Raw genomic sequence first — 22909 nt, forward strand, 5'->3', positions numbered from 1 at the left:
TATATTTGTAGCAATAGCCAACGATACATTGTATGGGTGAAAATTATTGATTTTTTTTAAATGCTAAAAATCATTAGGATATTACATTTCCTACCGTAAATATATAAAAGATGTAAGTATCATTAGTAATATGTGAGCCGAGGATTTAATTTAGACAACCATAAGGGCGACTTTGTTGTTTTTGCCCTCAGATTCCAGATTTCCAAAAAGTTGTAGCTTGGCCAAATACTGCCCTATCCAAACAGACAGCGTATTTATTCAGCTTTCAGATGATGTATAAATATGACCCTTATGACTGGTTTTGTGGTCCGGGGTCACGTGTGTAATACACATTTTATTATAGTTTATTGCTTTATTTTGGGACTTTCTAACAGTTGTGGTGATCTCTCCAGTATTGCTGTGAGCGCACACAGTACTGTATGTTTCCTTAAGCTTATACTTCCGCCTTGTGGTAAGATAGTGAACTGCAGGTGCTGATGAAAATCTCATTCACAGGAACAGAAATTCTTTCTTTGAGCTGGTAAATAAAGGTGAATATAACTGGAATGTGAAGGATCACAGAGATATGTGCAGGTCAGTTACACACATTGTTTTAAGATAAGATTTAATCTGCGCAGGATCAACACATACAGATGTATGGCTTTGAACTGTTTTCAGGTCAATGTTGATGACGGCATGCGATCTGGGAGCTGTCACTAAACCCTGGGAGATATCACGTAAGGTAAGCATTCTTACCCACAATGCACCACAGCCGAGAGGAAAGGTGTGTGCGGTGCAGACTGAAGTAGATTGAGTTGGTTGTCTTTGTTATTGTCTAACAGGTGGCAGAACTGGTGACCAGTGAGTTTTTTGAACAGGGAGACAGAGAGAGATCAGAACTGAAACTCACTCCATCGGTAAGACGATCAGCCGAACACATATCATAAAGTGGAGATCGAAAATCATAAAACAATACATTAAACTTGCACACATATTCATATTTTATTGAGCAATGTTTTAAGTGTATATGTATTTAATAGGCTATTTTTGACCGAAACCGTAAGGATGAGCTGCCAGGGTTACAGCTGGAATGGATCGATGGCATCTGTGCTCCGCTGTATGAGGTAACGCTATCCCATAATGCATCAGCATCATTTATAAATACATAAAGAGTACAGTGGTGTTCAAAATAAGGGCAATATGCTCAGAAACAGATTCAGTAACCGTGTGCTCTGTTTACTAAACCTTAAATCTGAGCAATAATAACAGGACTGGAGAAATATTCACTCCTACAAACATTCAGTGTGATAATGACCTACATGTATAAATGAGTTGAAAAGCCACAGAGCAGATTTATTCACCTTGTGTGTTTGTGTGGGTTTAAAGGATCATGCCGGTCACACACAAGTACCATGTGTGGGAGTCTTTTAACTTTCACCCATCTCTCTCTTTATCCTTTCCTATTAGTATTCCTCATATTCTTATTTGCTTGTATGCTGAATATATACATGCACACACGCACACATGCATGCATGCACACTGTATGGTTTATGGCAGGTGTCTCTAACCCCAAGTTTATAAAAGGGGATCAATACAGAAGTCATTCTGCAAATCTTTTTAGACCAAAGCATTGTATGGTCACGCGCTTTGCATGTATTCTGCATCAGTTCTTTGCATGCATTTCAAACATTAACACCTTCATAACTGAAATTATGAGAAGTATATAAAAAGTTTCATCGTCGCTTCACTACAGCGAGTGGAAGCTGATATAAAATACGAAAATCATGAAAACAGCAACAGGTGTCAAATGCAATTTTTAAATGTATTCAGTTATACATATTCCATATACATATACGTATTAACCAAGTATCCAGAATCACATATCAACCATTTTATCTCTATCCAAATGCATGACTTTTATCGTGGAGGAGGCATGCAAATATATGTTTACAGACATCCTCATAAGAACAATTACTGGCCGAATTGGGCTGAATAAATGAATAAAAATGCACCCTAAAGGGGCAAACTGACCGTTTACAAATGTTTTTTATTTTTTGATAATTTTTATATTTTTATATATGACATATGATCAAAATAAAATGTTAAAATAAATGAAGACAAGCGTCGATGGCAGCATTAAATTTAGATCTGATCTCTTTGCATCAGATCATTTTTGAAGAATTAAGCATACATTTACAGTCATGGATAAAAGAAAGCTATATACATTGTTTCTTCTTTTAAAGGAAAACACCACCGTTTTTAATATTTTGCTATGTTCTTACCCCAGCTTAGACAAATTAATACATACCTATCTTTTCGCAATGCATGCACTTAATCCTTGTACAGCGCGTAGTGAATGTGTTAGCATTTAGCCTAGCCTCATTCATTCCTTAGGATCCAAACAGAAATTCATTTATAAGCCACCAAACACTTCCATGTTTTCCCTTTTTAAAGACTGTTACATGAGTAGTTACACGAGTAAGTATGGTAGCACAAAAAAAACGTGTTGATTTTTTTTTTAAGGAGATGAAAAATGAGAACTATATTGTATAGTTTGCAGCACTTTGACCTTTTGTGATTTTTTTTATTTATTAAAAAAATCACAAAATATGTTGTTTTATTGATGTAAAACAATTGATATTGGAGGGGAAATTACATTTTGTTTTTCTCTAATACACACTGGACACAATTATTGGCACCCCTCCTCTTTGCCACCTCCATTTGCAAGTATAAAAGCTCAGAGTCTTCTCTTATAATGTCTGATCAAAAGGAATGAACCCAAACACGTTGGGTTGTAATTTAATCTATGATGGGTTGTTTTAACCCATTGTTGCATCAAATCTAAACATTTTCTGGGTTAATTTAATCCAACAGCTGGGTTTATCCCATTTTGACACAACGTTGGGTTGAAAATAACCCAGGATATTTAAATATGTAAGAAAGACAGATAAGAATCAAAGTGCTAGAAATCCACTCTGTCTTTTTCTCTCTCCCCAGACATTTGCCAAGTTAAACCCTAAACTGCAGCCGATGGTTGACCTGATCAAGGGCAATCGTGCAAAATGGGAGGAACTTCACCACAGGCACCAGCGGAGTCAGGAAACGAGCGGTCCTGGAAGTCCATGCGACGGCGACGCCACAGCATCCAGCTGCAACTGCGCAAGCTAACTCATGGGACCGATACGACACGTTTTGCCAAAAGCTTCTCTTTGAACGCAGTGTTGCACGCGCAAGAGGAGTTTTAACCTTTGCTGCACGCAGGCATAACCTCAACAGCGCCCTCTGTCTGTGAGGACGCGGTCAACTGTGACCGAGTTTGTACTGAAGTGTGCACTTTACGCTAGCACTGACTTCTAAGAGACGTCATAAAGCCCAGGGAGCTAACAGGCTAAATGAGCTAAATTAGGGCTAGCATGCGAGAAGACTCATGATTGGTTGATCGTTTTTATAAGCTACTTCCGTCGAAGAAGGTTTCTCACAGTTTTAACGGTATTATAGCATTGTTTCCCTTTGTAGCTATGTTTGCATTGGTAAATGAACACATATCATAAGCACTGGAGCTCGATTCTGTATTGTATGTATTTCGGCGGATGATGAATGCAGAGTTTGTATACGGTTTGCCTGTGTTGTTTATATTTATTCCAGAATCGGGGGTTCGTGGAGCTTTCGGGCTCTTGGTAATGCTTGCGATGCAAATCCACTCCAGCGCTGTTCTGTGCCTTGTTTAAAAGCCTTTCCCAATGATAATGCATGCAGCCTTGCATTAAAGTTCATACTGTATATCATTAGATCTGGGATGCTACTGTTCTCTTCACATTCACTGCTTGTTTTATCTTCATTAATAAGCTCAGACATGCTGGGTGAAATCGATGCATTATGTTTGTGTTCTTCATGAGCTTTCTCGTGTTTACAGTATTACCCAAAACCTAAACATTACTCATTTTATTTCTTTATTTATTTCTTTGAATTCATTCAACTTCACGATGGTCTTGTCAATGATTTGTATTTTAAACTGAGACATATTTGTGCCTTTATAAAGTTAAAAAGCCACTTCAAAGTACATTACAGTAACATCATTACATTCACTGTAGATTAAGCTGACTACGACTCTTTGTTAAAAAACCTCTTGAGATATTTTACTCTTAACTAAAAATAGCCTATATATTTATTTGTATTTCAAAAAATATTTTTTGCATTGTGACATTGTTTTTAAGACAAGAACATCAACCCAATTTCATGATCACATTAGATTCCCATACAGTACACTACAGTAATGGAAATCACCTTTAATTTATTAAACCAATGGCATTTCATTGTAAGTCACACACGTATCACCGTGCAATGGAAAAATACCATAGAAGTGTAACAGAATTGATCATATAATATTTCTTTACACAGAACACATTGTGGCATACAGAAAATTCACATGAAAGCAAACTTAAAGGGATACCCCAGCCAAATATCAAAATTAACCCATGATTTACTCACTATCAAGCCTTCCGAGATACATACAATGGTGTAAACAAGTGTTGGTCCCCCTCCAGATTTCTTATGTTTTTGCATATTTGTCACACTTTAATATTTCAGATCATGAAACACATTTAAAAAGTCAAAGATAACACAAGGGAACACAACAGCAGTTTGGCAGGGGCTGTCCACACGGAGACGCGTATCACTGTATACGTATAAATTTGTTATCGTATTGGCGTTTCATCCACACGGATCCAGCGTTTTGGGAGACTGAATCCGCTATTTTTTGAAACCGGGTCCTAAAGTGGATAAATCTGAAACCGACACCCTTGCGATTTCATCTGTACAGCCAATCCGTATATTTTGTGAAGCGAAAACGTCATCACGTGTTGGAAGCGTCACACGTAACAGCAACAACAATAACGGCGGACTATGTGATTGTGTTCGTGCTACAGAAGCTACTAAAGCCTACTAGCTTTATTACAGCAAAATCTATTGCTTCTATGCAATTGTGGTGACCAACAAGCGATAATGGACAACACCATACGTTGGTTATGTGCATGCTCAAAGTCTTCTTCTCCATGTATTGTGTATATCTGTGGCAGAATTACAGTGCCCCATACTGGTCCGGCATATATACTACACCGCTTTCAGTCGGTTTTAGTGGTTTCGTGTTTACGGATTATTTTTTTAGAGCAAGGAAAAAAATGATCGGATAGGGAATGCACCGGCTTTGTGTGGACATAGCCTAAATGAAGGAAAAACAAAAGGCAAAACTGTGTTTGCCCCTTTTGTTAAAAGATAACTTATCACACCTGAGTGAGTTTTTCAAGCCAGACCCAGGCCTGATTACTGCCACACTTGTTCGCAATCAAGAAATCACTTAAAAAGGAGCTGCCTGACAAAGTGAAGTGGACCAAAAATCCTGAAAAAAAGCTATACATCATGGTGAGATTCAAAGAGATTTAGGAACAAATGAGAGAGAAAGTAATTGAGATCTATCAGTCTGAAAAAAGCCATTTCTAAAGCTTAGGTACTCCAACCACAGTAAGAGCCATTATTCACAAACGGGGAAAACTTTGAACGGTGGAGAACATTCCAGGAGTGGCCGGCCAACCAAAATTACCCCAAGAGCACAGGGACGACTCATCCAAGAGGTCACAAAAGACCCCACAACAACATCCAAAGAACTGCAGGCCTCACTTGCCTCGTTTAAGGTTACTGTTCATGACTCCACCATAAGAAAGACACTGGGCAAAAATGGCTTGCAAGGCAGAGTTTCAAGACGAAAGCACTGCTGAGCAAAAAGAACATAAAGGCTCGTCTCAGTTTTGCCAGAAAACATCTTGATGATCCCCAAGACTTTTAGGAAAATACTCAGTGGACTTTTTGGAAGGTGTGTGTCCCATTATGTCCAACATAAAGTAACAGCATTTCAGAAAAATATGGTGGTGGTAGTGTGATGGTCTGGGGTTGTTTTGCTGCTTCAGAACCTGGAAGACTTGCTGTGATAAACGGAAGCCTTCTGCTGTCTACCAAAAAATCCCGAAGCACAATGTCTGGCCATCTGTTCGTGACCTCAAGCTGAAGCGAACTTTGGTTCTGCAGCAGGACAATGATCCAAAACACACCAGCAAGTCCACCTCTGAATGGCTGGAGAAAAACAAAATGAAGACTTTGGAGTGGCCAAGTCAAAGTCCTGACCTCAATCCTATTGAGATGCTGTAGCATGACCTTAAAAAGGCTTGCCTCCAATGTGGCTTTTTTCTGCAAAGATGATTGGGCCAAAATTCCTCCACAACGCTGTAACAGACTCATTGCATGTTATGGCAAACACTTGATTGCAGTTGTTGCTGCTAAGGGTGGCCCAACCAGTTATTATGTTTAGGGGGCAAACACTTTTTCACACAGGGCAATGTAGTTTTTGGATTTTGTTTTCCCTTCATAATAAAAACCTTCATTTAAAAACTGCATGTTGGGTTCACTTGTGTTATCTTTGATTAATATTTACATTTGTTTGGTGATCTGAAACATTAAAGTGTGACAAATATGCAAAACATAAGTAATCTGGAGGGGGCAACACTTTTTCACACCACTGTATGTCCATCAAACGAACACATTTGGAGATATTTTAGTAAATGTCTTTGCTTTTTCAAGCTTATAATGGGAGAAAACGGGGATCAGACAACTTCTGACTATAAAGCCCAAAAAAGTGCATTAATCCTTTACAGAGGTAATCCACATGGTGCCAAGGGGTTTATAAATGTCTTTTGCAGGTAATCAATGTGATATTGTTAGAAATATATCCATATATGATTTTAAACTATAATAACTAGCTTCCGGTAACAACAGTATTTTGGACTCAGGCGATTCACGAGACTGCACACTGTACCCATGGCAACTAGCGCTCACTACACTAAAACACTTGTGTGAGTCCAAGATGGCGTTGTTACCGAAAGCTAGTTATTATAAACTTTGAAATCTGGATATTTTTCTTACAAAATTCCAGCAATTGTCTTCAGAAGATCTTTAACACATTGGAGCTGTGTGGATTACCTCTGTGAAGGATGAATGCACTTTTTGGGCTTTAAAGGGACACAAGGCAGCATTTTTATGTTAATAAATCATCTTCGTAAGTCGGTATATGGTTAAATGACTCATTACATGACGAATGAAGACTCTCTCGCCCGCCCCTACCGTCTGTAGGAAGAATACCCCACTTGCAAGTTCGCTGTATCCGACCCGGTGTCCTTCAGTCTCGTATAGTCTTAGATATAGAACGCATTTACTCCCAGACACTAGGGGGAGCTAGTAGAGAAATAATACTCAGACTTGCCTTGTGTGCCTTTAAAGTTGTTCCCTGATCCTTGTTTTCTAACATTATAAAGCTTGGAAGATCTCCAAATGTGTTTGTCTGAAAGATGAAGGAGATGTGTATAACGGATTGATTGAGGGTGAGTAAATCATGGGGTAATTTTGATATTTGGCTGGAGTAACCCTTTAAACCCCTTAAACTTAATCCTAAATGGTTTTAATTCAGAAAACAACAACTAATTTTTATCCAACACACAGCTGTCAAATACAATCTTACTTCATGAATACTCATATCTTATCAGATATTTCTTTGACATTTATGTATTTGGCAGACAAGCTATACATTTTTTTTAATCAGTATTTGTGTCTGACATTTTGCACTGAAAACACCATGCTCTATCACTGAGCCATACAGTAACACATTTATATAGAAACACTTTAAATATCAGCAGTCTCTGATCTATAGTATCTACTGTTGTGCGTTTGGCTGCCCTGTTCAAGAAATCACGCAAGGAAGACTTGCAAAGCCGTTTCCAGATATAAGCACAAGCATTCGCTCACATCTCGCTCAGATTTTAATTCAATTAATTTTTTTCATATTTTTATTTTATAATAAATGCTTTTTTTCTGTTCTAGTGTTCATTTGATATGACTGCACTTTGATCATTGTCTTCTGTGGTTTGAAAGTCTTTAAGTGTTAAAACACATACACATGCATAAGATAAAGATGCAAATGATTAAAGGGCAAAACTGCATGTCAAAATGTCTGCCTTTAGTAAGATTCATCTGTACTTCATTATTTAAAACTTTGATTTAATGTACCTGCATGAAACAAGCTATTACCTCACAAAGTTGAGTAGTAGGTTCATATTGTATAGTTGCATTCTTTAGGATGTTTTACATGATTCAGAATGATTTCTTCTGGTTATTATTATTATCACAGTTTTTTGGATGATTCTCTGAAGTGTTATGTTTGTGATGAGGCTCTTTTGAATCGTCTTCTTTTCCTGGTTCAACTCCTTTTGAGGATTTTTCCAAGCATGATTTCCTGGATTCAAATAAACGTGCTGCTAGTAATGTGTTGTGTCATTGTGTGTAGACTTGTGCATGCGTGTTTCTTATTGAAGCCATGAGTTAGCGGTTAGTGTACGTCAGACATGTTTAGTAGTGCCTGAACTGGGATCAAAGTCAAATTGGTAACATGAGGAAAATTAAGGATTTTCATATTTGATGATATTATTTAAATAAAATTGTGTCTTGGTCCATGAGTCCAAATTAAATCCCTATTAAAATGTATTTTAAAGAAATATTTTTCTATTTGATGCTGGTAAATTTTATACACTGACAAATGTACTTCCATTTTTCATAACGTTTTTTTTATGCTTTTCACTTTATTTAAACAATTATTTTTTATTTAACACGCCTGAGACAGTTTCTGTTTAAACATATTAATTGAACTGATTTTTTCCCAGCATGCTTTACATAAGGGATAATGTAGAGGCAGCCGGTAGTAATCGCAAAATAAGCACCGACAGTGTGATCAGGACCTGACGCGAAGCGGAGGCGCGGAGGGATTTTAAACATACAAGTAGTACCGGCTATGTGTTATTACTTTGGAGCGGTTATTATTTAAAAATAACGAACCTGCAAATGTCTCAACTGACCAATCAGAATCAAGCATTCCAGAGAGCCGTGTAATAAATGGCACTAAACACAAAAGTGCATTTTTAATCATGATGTTCCGTTATGTATTTAAAAGAGTTTATGTTATGTTGGTGTTTTTTATGTGTTATCATTGTGCTAAAGAGTTGAGCATTTGCTTAGGTGGTGAACAGACAGACTGAAGATATTTTTGAATCTGTGGAAATTGTAAACTGAGTGGACCTCTGTGAAATAGGGTGGACCTCAATACCTACTCTCAAATTACATCATTTCACAATATAGTAGTGGAGTCGCCATAAAACGGAAGCAGTGATTGCCTTATTTTCCCAGTGGTGACGTATATCTGAGTGAAACCAGCTTCTGAATTGAAATAAGGCAGGGCTGGATTTGAATTCATCCATCGAGATCTGATTGGATCATTTGAAGTTGGGTCGTGTTGATAATTGCTAATCGCTGCAATCTTCTCCTGGACCCTGCCCACCTGCCATACCACATGACCGGAAGTAAAGAGAGATTGTTTTGAGGAGGAGATTTGTGTTTTTGATTAAAAATTATAAGGACACATTAATAAAAAAAATGAAGCTCACAGATAAGTCATTTTTTAAATATATTCCAAAAAAAATGTCAGTTTTTCCTTCTAATCTCATGCCGACTTTAAAAAAAAAAGAGTTTTTTGAGTCATGGATAGAATAATTTTTCGCATCCGCAAAAAAGAGAAAAAAATTAAGAAAAACTCAAGAAATTATAAGCATATGAAAATAAAAAAGAACAAAGTTACAAATAAAGTATAAAAGTAGTATTTAGAAACAGAAATTAAATCAAATAAATAATAAAACTGTTTATTAATTCAATACAATTAATCTTTTTAAAGCTACAAGTGATCCTCTCTTTTGTTGTTTGATTAACATAAGGACACAAACATAAGCAGATTTATTAAGGTTACTGTCACTTTAAGACCGGATAAACGCTAATCCATATACTGATACACACATGCACGCACACACACACACGCAAACACACACACACACAAAACACTTTATGAACTGTTTGCGCTCACTTTAAGACATAACTGACTGTTGTAATGTGAGTACTTGCCAAAACTGTGATATTTTGAAATAATTTTGGGTGTATGTGTCCTGTCAAGCGCATTTATAGATGCATGTGTTTGCATGCTTTTTGAAACGTGTGTCTCCGTGCGTGCGCTTATGAGTGTGTATCCATTTGAGTATGTGAGTGCATCTGTGTGCACAAACAACTGCTCCCTTTAAAGGGACACAAGGCAGCATTTTTATGTTAATAAATCATCTTCGTAAGTCGGTATATGGTTAAATGACTCATTACATGACGAATGAAGACTCTCTCGCCCGCCCCTACCGTCTGTAGGAAGAATACCCCACTTGCAAGTTCGCTGTATCCGACCCGGTGTCCTTCAGTCTCGTATAGTCTTAGATATAGAACGCATTTACTCCCAGACACTAGGGGGAGCTAGTAGAGAAATAATACTCAGACTTGCCTTGTGTGCCTTTAACATCTTCCTGCACTCAAATTGTTTCAAATGGCTTGAAATTTAGAAACACATGCAAGTGCTAAACTTTCTATATAAATAGTTATTTATTTCTGAATTATGCGTATTTAGGTGATTATTATTATTAAAGAGATCATTATCATTTTCATGATTTCTTCTTTTCCACAAAAATAGTTTGTTTCTCTTCTGTCTGGGTGGGCTAGTTGTCAATCTGAGCCCATATGTAGCCTCGCCACTGGATTGAATGTTGCTTGATCTGAAGTCATTATATTGGTCAATGCCATGATCAGCTTTTGATTCTGACCATTATGTCAATGTGCAGTGTTAGACAAGTTACCATTTAAAAATCTTGTTGGGTTTACATGATTCAGGCATGCACTCTTAAGAAATAAAGGTACAAAAGTTGTCACTGGGACAGTACCCTTTCAAAAAGGTACACATTTGTACCCGAAGAGTGCATATTAGTACTTCAAAAGTACATATTACTGCCCCAGTGACAGCTTTGTACATTTATTTTTGACAGTGTGTTGTGACTACATGAAGTATTTGTTTTTTTCATGTTAAGTAAACATGAAGTAACTAGCTTACATGTTATTTTATGTTGAGAAAACGTGGACCAATATCGTGGAAACACTGTCCATGAATGAATCATGTTTAGCCAATGAGCAATTTTTTTGATTATTTTAAGGATTACCTTATTTATTTAATCTTATGGAGGTATTTTAGTATATTTTAATTGTAAAAAGTAATAAATATTACTACAAACCCAATATCAATTTAACATCAGTGTTAGACGTTAAGTTTGGTTATGAAATCTGAAAGCTCTACAGTTATTTAGCAGACATTGGGTTTTGGGTTTCACAATCTTAAAGATGCTGGGTCAGATATGGACAAACCGAATGCTGGTTTAAAGATCAGCTGTCGTCAGAAGCCTACTCTACATTAAACTAATGTTTGCATTAAACATTATGAAATTATTGCCTCAACATCTCAACACAAATTATTGTTTTGTGTCCGTTCGCTTGAAGTACATTGACAACAGAAATGCAGTTTTTGTGAGTTGTGGACTTTTAGGATTTCAGAACATAATCATGTGAAAATAGGTGTTAAAACCGAAACTAACATAATTTTTTGGTATCGCTCAATGTCATTCTGTGTAATATCGGTATCGGCACAAAAATCTTGTTTCGGTTTATCGCTAATTTCCATACTTTATGATAAAATTGCAAAGCAGTTCAATAATCGTTCTTATTCAGAAACGCATAACATTATTTTACTTCAACTCCCTGCTTAATTCCTAACATCAGCACCAAGCAGCTGACTCTGACAGGACACATTTTACATTTTAAAAAGAAACCCCTAAATAATTATAATGCAAATGCATATTAAACACAGCAAATCTATTTCCATTCATGACAAAAGACACAAAATATTCTAACATGTAAATTTATTGCACAAAACAGCTTTGACAAAATTTACTCTGATATTAAACACACAACCAAGAAATCTGTGAGAAAACAAGGACAGTAGTTTTTAACATAATTCAGATTTAAATCTGTTAATACACTTTATTTTTCAACTCTTGTCATAGTGAAACATGATGAGTGATGATGAAACCCTTCAAGAACACAGAGGAGATGCAAACCCCCTCTTGATCCTTCATTATGAGTTTCAGCAACACAAAAACAGCTCAGTAACACAGAGGGATTTACATATGGATACATAACACAAACGATAAAGCTCTTCTGACATTTTATAAATGTCAGTGTCATTTGAGAAAGCTCTGTTAGACAGGAAAGAGGGGTGGCTTGTAACAAAAGTGGGCGGGGCTTAGTCTGCCTGGATATTTGATGATTTGTTTAGGCTTAAACATTAAGAAAGTGCCACCAAGTGAGACTAAAGCCCTGTGATTTTAAAAAGCTACAAAAATACAAAAAATATATCACATCTGCACTCTTACATCTCTTTCTCTCGCTCTCTAACTTAAATCAAAGTCTAATATAAAAGAATACATATACTAAACAAAATCCCATAATTTATGTTTGACCTCTTTGACATTCGAAAACATCTGAATGATATTTTTCCAAAGCGATTAAGGAAAGATGCTGTTGAGCTCCATAAATGACAAAAATGCCCATAAATTAACCCCTACCAAAGTTTTCCAGCACAAAGCGACCTTAAATTCATGTTTGTTTCTGACACAAAGCGAACGTATGACTCACAAAGACAGACTTATATGATACTTAGTGTGATTTCTGGATCATAAACAAACATCAATGTTGTGTTTGACAGAAGAAATTGAGTAAATGGGAACAGTTTTTGGGTGAGAAATATACGGCTTTAGTCTCACTCTCTCCTCAGGAAAAAATAAAAAATAAAAGAATTCAAATGATGTAACAGTCACAGATAATGTTTTAGATCCGAGTTCAGATCATTTCTGGATTTTTGCATATGTTGTTTTAAAAAAATACAATTTATCATGATGACTCTTCAGTGATCACTCAGAAACACAGGTTTATATACAGGATGTACAGATGTGAAGCAGTCTGTCTTTGAAAAAGCTGACAGTCTTTGGTAGGAACACAAGGAGAAAGATTTGAAATAAAGAAGATCACTCGCATACATTTCATAAAACCCGATCCAAAACCTCTGTCAGGACTTTAAAGGGATGGTTCACCCACTCTCATGTTGTTACAAACCTGTATAAATTTAGGAAGAATGTAACCAAATGATCATGAGCTCTATTCACTTCAATAGTATTATTTTTCCTACTATGGAAGTGAATGGGGCTCATGAATGGTTTGGTGACAAACATTCCTCAAAATATCTTCCTTCGTGTTCATCAGATCAAAGACATTTATACAGGTTTGTAACAATATGAGTGAGTAAATGATGACAGAATTTTCATTTTTGGGTGCACTATCCCTTTAAGACTGCTGAACACTCGCTTAACACTACATAATCAATGTGTGAGGTGTTTAATGTCTAATCTGAGGCACCTGTAAAAAACGAATCGCACAAAAACAACTGATGAAATGTGTGGGTCATATTTCAGATCAAAACCAAAATTATTTTGATCATTTACACTTCATATTTTAGGACCATTAGGATTTTTTTTGCATTTCAGCAGTCAAGTTTTTACTCAAGGTAATTGTTCAAACATTTTTTTTATACATTTGTTATACTAAAGAGAATTTGTGCATTTTTAAGAGAAACGAAAGAGTAAAAAAAAAAAAAAGAGTAAACATGGATGTCAGTCAGACAGACAGAAGGCACACTGTTTTAAAAGCATAGATCAGTCACATTGAATGTACTAAAGTTAAACATGACAGTAGTGCCAAACACAGCAGCATTCAGACGTTACTGTATTAAAATCTGTTATATCGCAACCTAATCTCAAGGCAAGTTGTGGTATAGTCACAAAATATTTGATTTATTTATTCGTCTTCATGGACACAATTTTCTGCTTATTTTGTGTAAATTGAGCACACATTTCTATAAATAGTTTTTTGTGTCCATATCATGACTTTCTTTTCGTGTCATTTGATGTATTGTTTTCTCAATTTTTTTACTATTGTTGCTTGGGGTTAGCACAAATTTGCTACATTTCAGACATCCTAACCCACACACCAAATCTAATCCCAAGCGACAATGAAAAAAGAAAAAAAAAAACAATAAAAAAGACACGAGTGACTGAGTGACAAAAAAAGAAAATCATGTCCATGAACACGAAAAAATAAATAAAATATTTTTGTAACTATACGACAAAATGCCTTAAGGTAAAATTGCATATCAAATGAAAAATGGGAAGACCAGAGAGAAATGATGTCATGAGATGATGAGGCAGGTGACCCCATGAGCCCTGTCACACCTCAGTGAAGATCATTAATACCAAACACTTATACCAAACAAAAACACCATAGTGTGAACGGAAAACAAAAAATGTTTTATCGTAGAACTGTGCACACATAAAGAATATATAATATGTCATTTTAATCAAATATGACTACGTGATCATAGAGAAAAAAGGTGTTTTGTTTAATTACAACAGATTTCTGTTCCCAAAAATGTTCTGAGGATCCACAAACTCCTTCACCGACTTCAGCATGCCGAGACCCACACTGGACACGCTTTCTTTCATCCATTCCTTCCGGAGTTTTCCCACTGAGAGAGCAGGAGAGAGAGAGAGAGAGAGAGAGAGAGAGAGAGAGAGAGAACACACGTGTGTCAGACAGCAGGAAGTGAATGGTCTTGCGTATGTGTGTGTGTCTGTGTGTGTGTGTGTGCGTGTGTGTGTGCGTGTCTGTAAGCGGTGGATGATGGATGTTGTGGGGGTTCGGCAGCACTGCTGAAACCCTGAGATGTTTTGCATGATGTGATTTATGGAGAGCAGCAGACTGTCAAACTCTCAGCAGAGGGAAACCACAGCGCCGTGTCTCTGCTCGCTCACTCGCTCTCCGGCACTAAACGCCACTGTCTGTCTGTCCTGTTCAGACTAATACTGAAAGAGTTTCCACCAAGTATGCATCAATGTCAACCAAATCATCACTCAACAACAGAAATTTATTAAACTACTTTAAAACTACAAGCAAACTAAACTTATAGACATGATTCATCTGAATATATTTGACACTGGGTAATAAGACGAACTAGATCTCTGTATTGTTTCCCCTGCGAGAGGCTCAGGCCTGGCAAAACCGTCCAATAGAGTGATGATGTGCTGTGTGTGGTTTCTGGGACACTGATTTTGTAAATTTATTCTGGGTGGTTAGCGTTTATTGGCCCAAAAGAGACTCTGTTCTTTCTCTTATATTCCAGTCTTTTAAACATAAGGGATTTTTCTACATTTTTTTATGTCATCTGCCAAATTTGCAAGTATACAACAGCTGACCTCTCCACACACAGCTGTGTCATGTCATAACTGGTGTGGGAAAAAATTTTCACTATCTAAACCAAGGCGATACATAATATATATTAGGGATGGGCATTCGATAAAATTTTTTTAGTCGATCGTCGGGAGAAGTAACGATCGACTATCGATTAATCATTAATATTTTTATCATAAAAATAATTATTTAACTATTTATATTTAATTATTTTAATATATGCGCTTGAATATGCAGTGCTCTAAAGCAGCGGAACCTGCAGCTGCGAGCCGCATTCTTAAACAGAGACTTCATTTGTTCCAAAAAATCATGACCTCTTCATGATAATTTTTTTAAAATCAAAACAGAAGGTCACAGATAACGAAGTATGGTGTCAAATATTGCACCCTGGTGGTAAAATGTTGAATTGCTGCCACACAGTGAAATTCATTTAATTGCTTCAAGACACACGCTACGCTAGGCAACGCAACCTGCATTAGATAAAAAAAGTATTCGATTAATCAATAACAAATTAAAGTCATCGACTAAATTCTTAACGATCAATTATCAATCATCGATTAATCATGCCCATCCCTAATATATATGTATATTTCAAACTCTTATAGGTAGAGATATATATGATATATTACATAAGAGATTATAAATATTTATAAAACGGTTAGTTCCAATCCTTGATTCTGATTGGTCAATAGGTGTGCTTTATTCACAATAAAACACGGCTATGACCACTTCACACAACGGTTCTGTTTATCACTGCGCCCTAAGCAACACCCTTAGCAACCACACATATCGGTTTGTTGTTTTTATTTGAGCTTTCATGCACATTACACATTGGAACACATTTTTTGTTCATGGTCAGGGACTATTTGCTAAAATTGAGTCCCCAGTGTTTCCATCAACCTAGAAAATGTAAAAAAGACCAACCTGGTAACTTAGTTTTGGTAACCATTCCCTGCAAGCACGTGAATAATTATGTCATTTAAATTTGGCTCCCCTTGTGATGTCAGAGGGGGATCTTATTATAATAATACCACCCCCTACTCTGCACTATCCAACCACGGCACTGCCATTTAGTGCAGAGATCAACTCATTTGCATTAAAGACACACCCAAAACAGCACATTTCTGCTCGCACCTACAAAGTGTCAATTTAAACATGCTATGGTTATTTATTTTGAGCTAAAATTTCACATGTGTACTTTCGGGACACCATGGATTTATTTGATATCTTAAAAAAGTCTTGTGACATGTCCCCTTTTAAGAGCTTGTTATAGTTCTGCGTAGGCTACGCGTATTTACACATTCAGACCACTAGACGGCAGTATCCAAGCGTGTAACCCATAGCAATAGTACAACAGCCAAAGAAGCAGCAGATTGGCCAGTAAACCCACAAACGAAGAAGCAGCTTATGTGAATGTTATTTGAGAAGACCAGCAGGGATGGAGGTAAATGGACAACGAGTATTGTTGCAGCTCGTGTTTATCACAACCTATCTATACTTTTATTGTCGTAAGCAGAAATGCTTCCGTAAAGAGGACCTAGTAACATTTCTGTAATGCATCCTGTGTGAAAAAAATGCAAAACAATGCCATAAGGGGTGTGTTGTAGTGACACGATGTGTCATCGCAAAAAAGAAGTTGTCATTTAACTCTTTGACATGGGGGGTTTAAATGCAGATCAACATTCACAACGAAAAATGTCTGCAAACTGTAATGAGGCAGAGATCAGGGAGCTCCTCAAGCCAGTTTCACACCGCAAGCGTGAGCAGCGCATGAGGAGAGCGTTTGCTGCACGTGTCCATTGTGCCTTCACACCGGCTGGGTTTGCAGCGCATACTGTGCAGTTTAATAACAGTATAAAAATCTCAAGTTCACATTGCTTTGTTTTACTTGCATTAATGAGCAAAACCTTTGATTTTATGGTTAAATTACACTTTTTCGAGTCAATCCACGACCATTTAAAGCATAAACAATGCACTGTCACTTTAATTGAGCAAAAATAGAGCCGCCGCCGAAACGATCGCAGCACTGCTGCTTCAGCGACGCTCCTGAAAAAAAAACACCAAGTGTATGGTAACACTTTACAATAAGGTTCATTAGTTAACATTAGTTAATGTATTATTAACTAATATGAACAAACCATGAGCAATACATTTGTTACAGTATTTATTAATGTTTTTAATGTTAGTTAATAGAAATAAAGCTTTTAGTTGTTTGTTCATGTTAGTTCGCAGTGCATTAACTAACATTAACAAGATTTTAATAAAGGATAAGTAATTGTGAAAATTAACATTAACAAAGATTAATAAATTCTGTATAAGTGCAGTTCATTATTAGTTCATGTTACCTACTAATGAACCTTATTGTAAAGTGTTACCAAGTGCACAATTGCAAACACAATAGCCTACACTTGAAGTCACTATTTTGCATGCACAGATTCCAGAAAGTCATTGGCAGTGTGAATTAAAGCAACACTAAAGAGTTTTTGCTCTTTGCTCCCCCTACAGGTTAGAAGCGTAATTGTCCATTACCCACTGTCATAAATACTGCAGCATAGCTGGCTCTGATTGGATTGTAGGTCTGCCGTAAAGCAAGTTTTTGTAGTATTCACTCGGACTACAGGACCACTACCGGACGGTTGGAAACTTCTTTAGTGCGCTTTTGGCCGATAGAGGGCTGCAAAGCGAATGTGAAAGTGCTGTTCACCCTGTTTAGAGTGGATGAACGACTGAAACAAAAACTCTTTGGTGTTGCTTTAACCAAAATCAATCGGACACATTTTCTTTGTATTTTCTGTAATCTGTGTGTGAAAAGGGCTTGAAATGACACACATGCACTCACACACTGTTGGTTAAATCAAAATGCTATCTAAAATGTTTATAATTTGTGTCACGGTGCCACCTTTATTAGCATGACTCCTATACATTTTTATAAAATATTTGTATAATAGGGCTGGGTATCGATTCAGATGTTTTAGGTACACTTGGGCACATTAAAACAATTTTCAAATGCTTACAATTATGTTAAATACAATACAATTTTAATGCAGGATGAAAAATTCCTTGATAAAACAGGATCAGGTTATTTCATAAAAAAATATCGATTCATGGCCATTGAGAATCAATTTTGAATTGACCATGTAAAAAAAAACGATTAATCGAAAAATTGATTTTTTTCCCAGCCCTAGTATATGAATCAAGATTTCAACAATTAATTTGTGCAACCCAACAAGTTTGATCAAATCTTTAAAAACGAGCAATAGTAAAAGTCATGATGACTGCCTTATCAAAGACCACACTGTATTTTTCATCTGAATGTATCTGAAACTTCTATCAAATTAATCTAAATGGTTAAAAACGACGGCATTATATTGTTCCATGTGATGATTTCTGTGTTATTAAATCATTGTTTAAATATGTAGTTTGGATATTTTGACAAATCTTTGTGTGGAGGACGCTGCTGTCCACACTTCCCTCTTGCTCTATTCTCTGTCTCTCTCTCTCTCTCTGTCTTGCACGCTTAATATGATTGATAAGCAGGCAGACGGCATTTCATCACATAATACGTTACTGTTTGAGAAGGGGGCGGGGTTTAGGCCAAGGCCAGCTTTCTACTGGCAACACCCCAACCCGAGGTTCTCTCATCCATATGCAAATAGGTCTCGTGGCGACAGAGCCATTCACCTCGTACGAAAGACCAGACGGCCGGCCCGCCGATCGCACACCCAGCCAATCGTGAGCGGGGTGCGTCGGACCCTCCCCCAAACCCCCACCGGTGCGGTGAGTCTCTGCTGGGCGGCGGAGAGAAACAGAAGGTGGCAGAACTGCATCATTGCTTCCATCAGAGAGATAATTTATACATCTATCATCTCACCATCAGCTCATATTCTCACTCTCTCTTTCTATCACAGGCCTGTCACTCTTCATCTCTCATACAGCAGAGATGCCCAAAACTCCAGCCAAACGTAAAAACAGAGGCGCGCGCGTCCCGTAACGGCTGAATCGAGTGAGGTTGATGCACTCTCGTGCAGCGTTTGCCGTGTAACCTCAGGCCTTCACCTGTACAAACACACGCATGCTGTTTACTCCACGCTATCCTCACACCCGCTGTGCTCCGGGACTGCGATTCACAGCGACTCATATTAGTGCGCGAATCCGTCCGCATGGTGCCAAACAAACAAAGCATTAAAAACTAAACCCCTGCAGTGATGTCCGACAAGAATATGAATCAAAACGGGTCAAAACAAAAAAAGCACTTCAACCTTGTACTTAAAGGGATAGTTCACATAAAAATTAAACATTTGTCAATTTTCTCTTCCTCATGTAATCTGAATCAATTTCATTTTTCTGATGAACACAAAAGAAGATATTTTAATAAATGATGGTAAGCACACAGCTGATTGTACCCATTGTCTTCCATAGTAGGAAAACAAATATGATGGATTTAAATGGGTACCATCAAGTGTGTGCTTACCATCACTTATCAAAGGGATAGTTCACTTTAAAATGAAAATTCTGTCATCATTTTCTCATTCTCATGTTGTTCTAAACCTGTTTCTGATGAACACAAAAGAAGATATTTTGAGAAATGATGGTAAACACACAGCTGATAGTGACCATAGACTTCCATAGTAGGAATAAAAAAATATGATGGAATTTAATGGGTACCGTTTTGGTAAATGATGGTGTGCTTACCATCATTTACCAAAATATTTTCTTAATCATTTATCACAATACTTCCAAAATATTTTTTCCTACTATGGAAGTCAATGGTCACTTACTGCTGTGTGTTTACCATCATTTCTCAAAATATCTTCTTTTGTGTTCATCAGAAAAAAGAAATTCATACAGGTTTAGAATAACATAAGGATGAGAAAATTCATTTTAAAGTGAACTATCCCTTTAAAAGTATCACAACACTTCAATAATATTTTTTACCTACTATGGAAGTCAATTGTTCACAATGGTTTTTATCAGAAAAATAATATTCATACAGGTTTGTAACAACATGAGAATGAGAAAATTATAACACAATATTTTTTATGGGTGAACTATCCCTTTAAATGACTGAACTCTGTGGGGTGGAAAACACTCGAATAGTGTCAGGAGAATGATTCATTTTAGTGAATCTGTTTCAATGAACTAGTTAAAAAAACAGCAATACCTTGTAACTTTGTTTATCTTTACAGTTACACCATCTAACCCGCTTTTGTGCCTTTCACTGAACCATGAATCTTCATCATGGCAAAGAACGACATAAATTATTTGCGTTGGATTTATTAGTGCATCTGTAATGTCTTAATGTTTCATTATCTGTCTTAAACAGGTAGGTTAATCTATATTAGATGGTTCCCTAAAACCAAACAGCATTCATGAAAGCACAAAGGGCATCGTTGTGTTGTTTAAACATGTGGCCAATGTGTAACAAACTTTATCTGTGTTTAAAAAGAGAGGTGGTCTGGAAAATGTGTTTGTTTGGCTGCATTCATTGCTCTGATCTACGGTAAACATGGGTTAGTAAAGTGTGTGCGCCCTCCCACCTCACCAAACCAGACTACATCTGACGCACACACACACACACACACACACACACACACACACACACACACACACACACACACACACACACACACACACACACACACACACGCACACACACGCACACACACGCACACACACGCACACACACGCACACACACGCACACACACACACACGCACACACACGAACTTTGTCATGCTGTGATTGTGTGTGCGTGTAGACAAAAGGGCCTGTCGGCAGGCAGATAGTACCACAGTACAGCTATTAATCACAATTACTGAGAAAACCACAATACACAACACAGGCACACAAACACACACACAATTTTATGTAAAACTTTTTTTAGATAGTGGCCAGGAAATTTTTTACAAATTATTTAACCATTACCTTTTACTTTTTTAAGAATCATACATGTATATATAACTTGCAAACTCTTGGGAGACATGAAAGGAGAAAGCTTGTGTGTTTGTGTGTGCTTGTGTGCGTGTGTTTGTGTGATTAATGGGTCTGGTGATGTTTAGCTAACAGCGGGCGGATGTTAATGTAGATAAGTTGTGTGTTTTAAATCCAATAAACCAGGACAAACCACTGACCCATACTCAAGCTCAGTCCATCACCCGATAAACTGAAGTCCCAGGAAGTGTTTTTAGCTACAGTGTGAATATAACCATTTATGTCATTGTATTAAAATGCTGTATGGTTTGAAATTTACCTCCATGATGGTGAGACAAACTTCCCCCGTTGGCCAGAATTTCCTCTCGGGCTGCATGCTACACAAAACCCCCCAAAATGAGATTTAATATAATTTATACATTTTAAAGTGATAATATTGTAGTGGATAAAAACTGCACTGGTTTAAAAATGCTAAAAGTTGTTTACGTACCTCCACTTGTTCATAGATGTGAACCGGATCACTCAGGCCTCGGTAATTGAAGGCAAAATAGAAATACACACAAGCACCGGCGTCATACGTCTGTGTAACTCTAGAAACAGAAATAAATAATAATTTTAAATTTACTGACTTCAAGTCCTTCTGGGAACTTCATATTTAAAGGTGATGATAATGTGGTGTGGATAATCGGTGTGAAACTGATCTGAGATTAATAGTTTGTGATAGAAAACGTACATTTGCAGAAACAACTAAAGTTAAAATATAGATTTTTACATAAAAAACACAGTAAACAATACTCATTGCTAAAACTCATTGCAACATTGGCTCTTAATGTTCCAACCAATAAAAGAAACCTGGTGTGTTCAAGAAACCTGTCAAAAAACTTTATTTTATAAATTCAATTTGTGACCAAACCGGCGCAAAAATTGATAAATACAAAACTTTTATATGTTGTTTGAAGATATTTGTGTCTTGCCTGTGTGTGTGGACAACCCCTTTGCACAGGCCCCACCCACAACCGTCCAAAGACCACAGCTAGGTCATGATTTCTATTTTTACATAATTCATTACGGCACATTCATTATGAACAATGAAGAAAGGTGATTGTCTTATTAAAAACAGTGTATTATAACAGTAAACAGATGGGGAAGCAGCAGCTCATTTGCATTTAAGAGACAGGACCAATCGCTGTAGGTTTTCGGAAATATAACTCATTCTTGCTGCTCAGAAAGGATTTAAACATTGACAAGTGGTCTTTTGCATTAATTAGGAATTGATGTTGAATTTATAGATTTCACATCTGAAAGTGAGACACAGCGCGTTTTCTGTGCCTATATTAATTCTACGAATCGCACGTACATGCTTTTAAGAAATGAAAGTAAGATGGTTTCTACACAGCATTTTATAAATGAGGCCCCAGAACCTTCACACAACAGGTCATTGGAAATGTCCTCCTACAAACACTTACTTTAATATTGCATGTAAAAATATACATGAACCTCCTGTATTTCAATCAGACTTGCTCTTGTGACCCTTGACTTTGAGACAGAGAAAGTTTAAGGGTTGTGTGTTTGTGTTATCTGGTTTTGTAGAGGTTAAATGGCCACATCAGTCACGGTCAGAAAGCACAAGACAGAAAACAAAT

General features: G+C 36.9%; 2 protein-coding genes across 2 annotated transcripts in view; one reads left to right on the forward strand and one right to left on the reverse strand.

The window, feature by feature from the left end:
* pde11a (phosphodiesterase 11a) overlaps window positions 1–8397 on the forward strand; it is a 76213-nt gene extending 67816 nt beyond the window's left edge. Inside the window, exons 16-20 of the mRNA XM_065293191.2 lie at window positions 496–573; window positions 658–721; window positions 822–896; window positions 1020–1103; window positions 2977–8397. Coding sequence (XP_065149263.1) covers window positions 496–573; window positions 658–721; window positions 822–896; window positions 1020–1103; window positions 2977–3147 — 472 coding nt within the window. The 3' untranslated portion in view covers window positions 3148–8397. The remainder of the gene's footprint in view (window positions 1–495; window positions 574–657; window positions 722–821; window positions 897–1019; window positions 1104–2976) is intronic.
* A 3483-nt stretch (window positions 8398–11880) lies between these two features.
* The window catches only part of agps (alkylglycerone phosphate synthase), a 42889-nt gene continuing 31860 nt past the window's right edge, over window positions 11881–22909 (reverse strand). The window contains exons 18-20 of the mRNA XM_065293193.2: window positions 21757–21856; window positions 21586–21643; window positions 11881–14614 (exon numbers count right to left, since the gene is read on the reverse strand). Coding sequence (XP_065149265.1) covers window positions 14493–14614; window positions 21586–21643; window positions 21757–21856 — 280 coding nt within the window. The 3' untranslated portion in view covers window positions 11881–14492. The remainder of the gene's footprint in view (window positions 14615–21585; window positions 21644–21756; window positions 21857–22909) is intronic.

This window comes from Paramisgurnus dabryanus, chromosome 15 (assembly GCF_030506205.2).
Source record: "Paramisgurnus dabryanus chromosome 15, PD_genome_1.1, whole genome shotgun sequence".
Taxonomy (NCBI): domain Eukaryota; kingdom Metazoa; phylum Chordata; class Actinopteri; order Cypriniformes; family Cobitidae; genus Paramisgurnus; species Paramisgurnus dabryanus.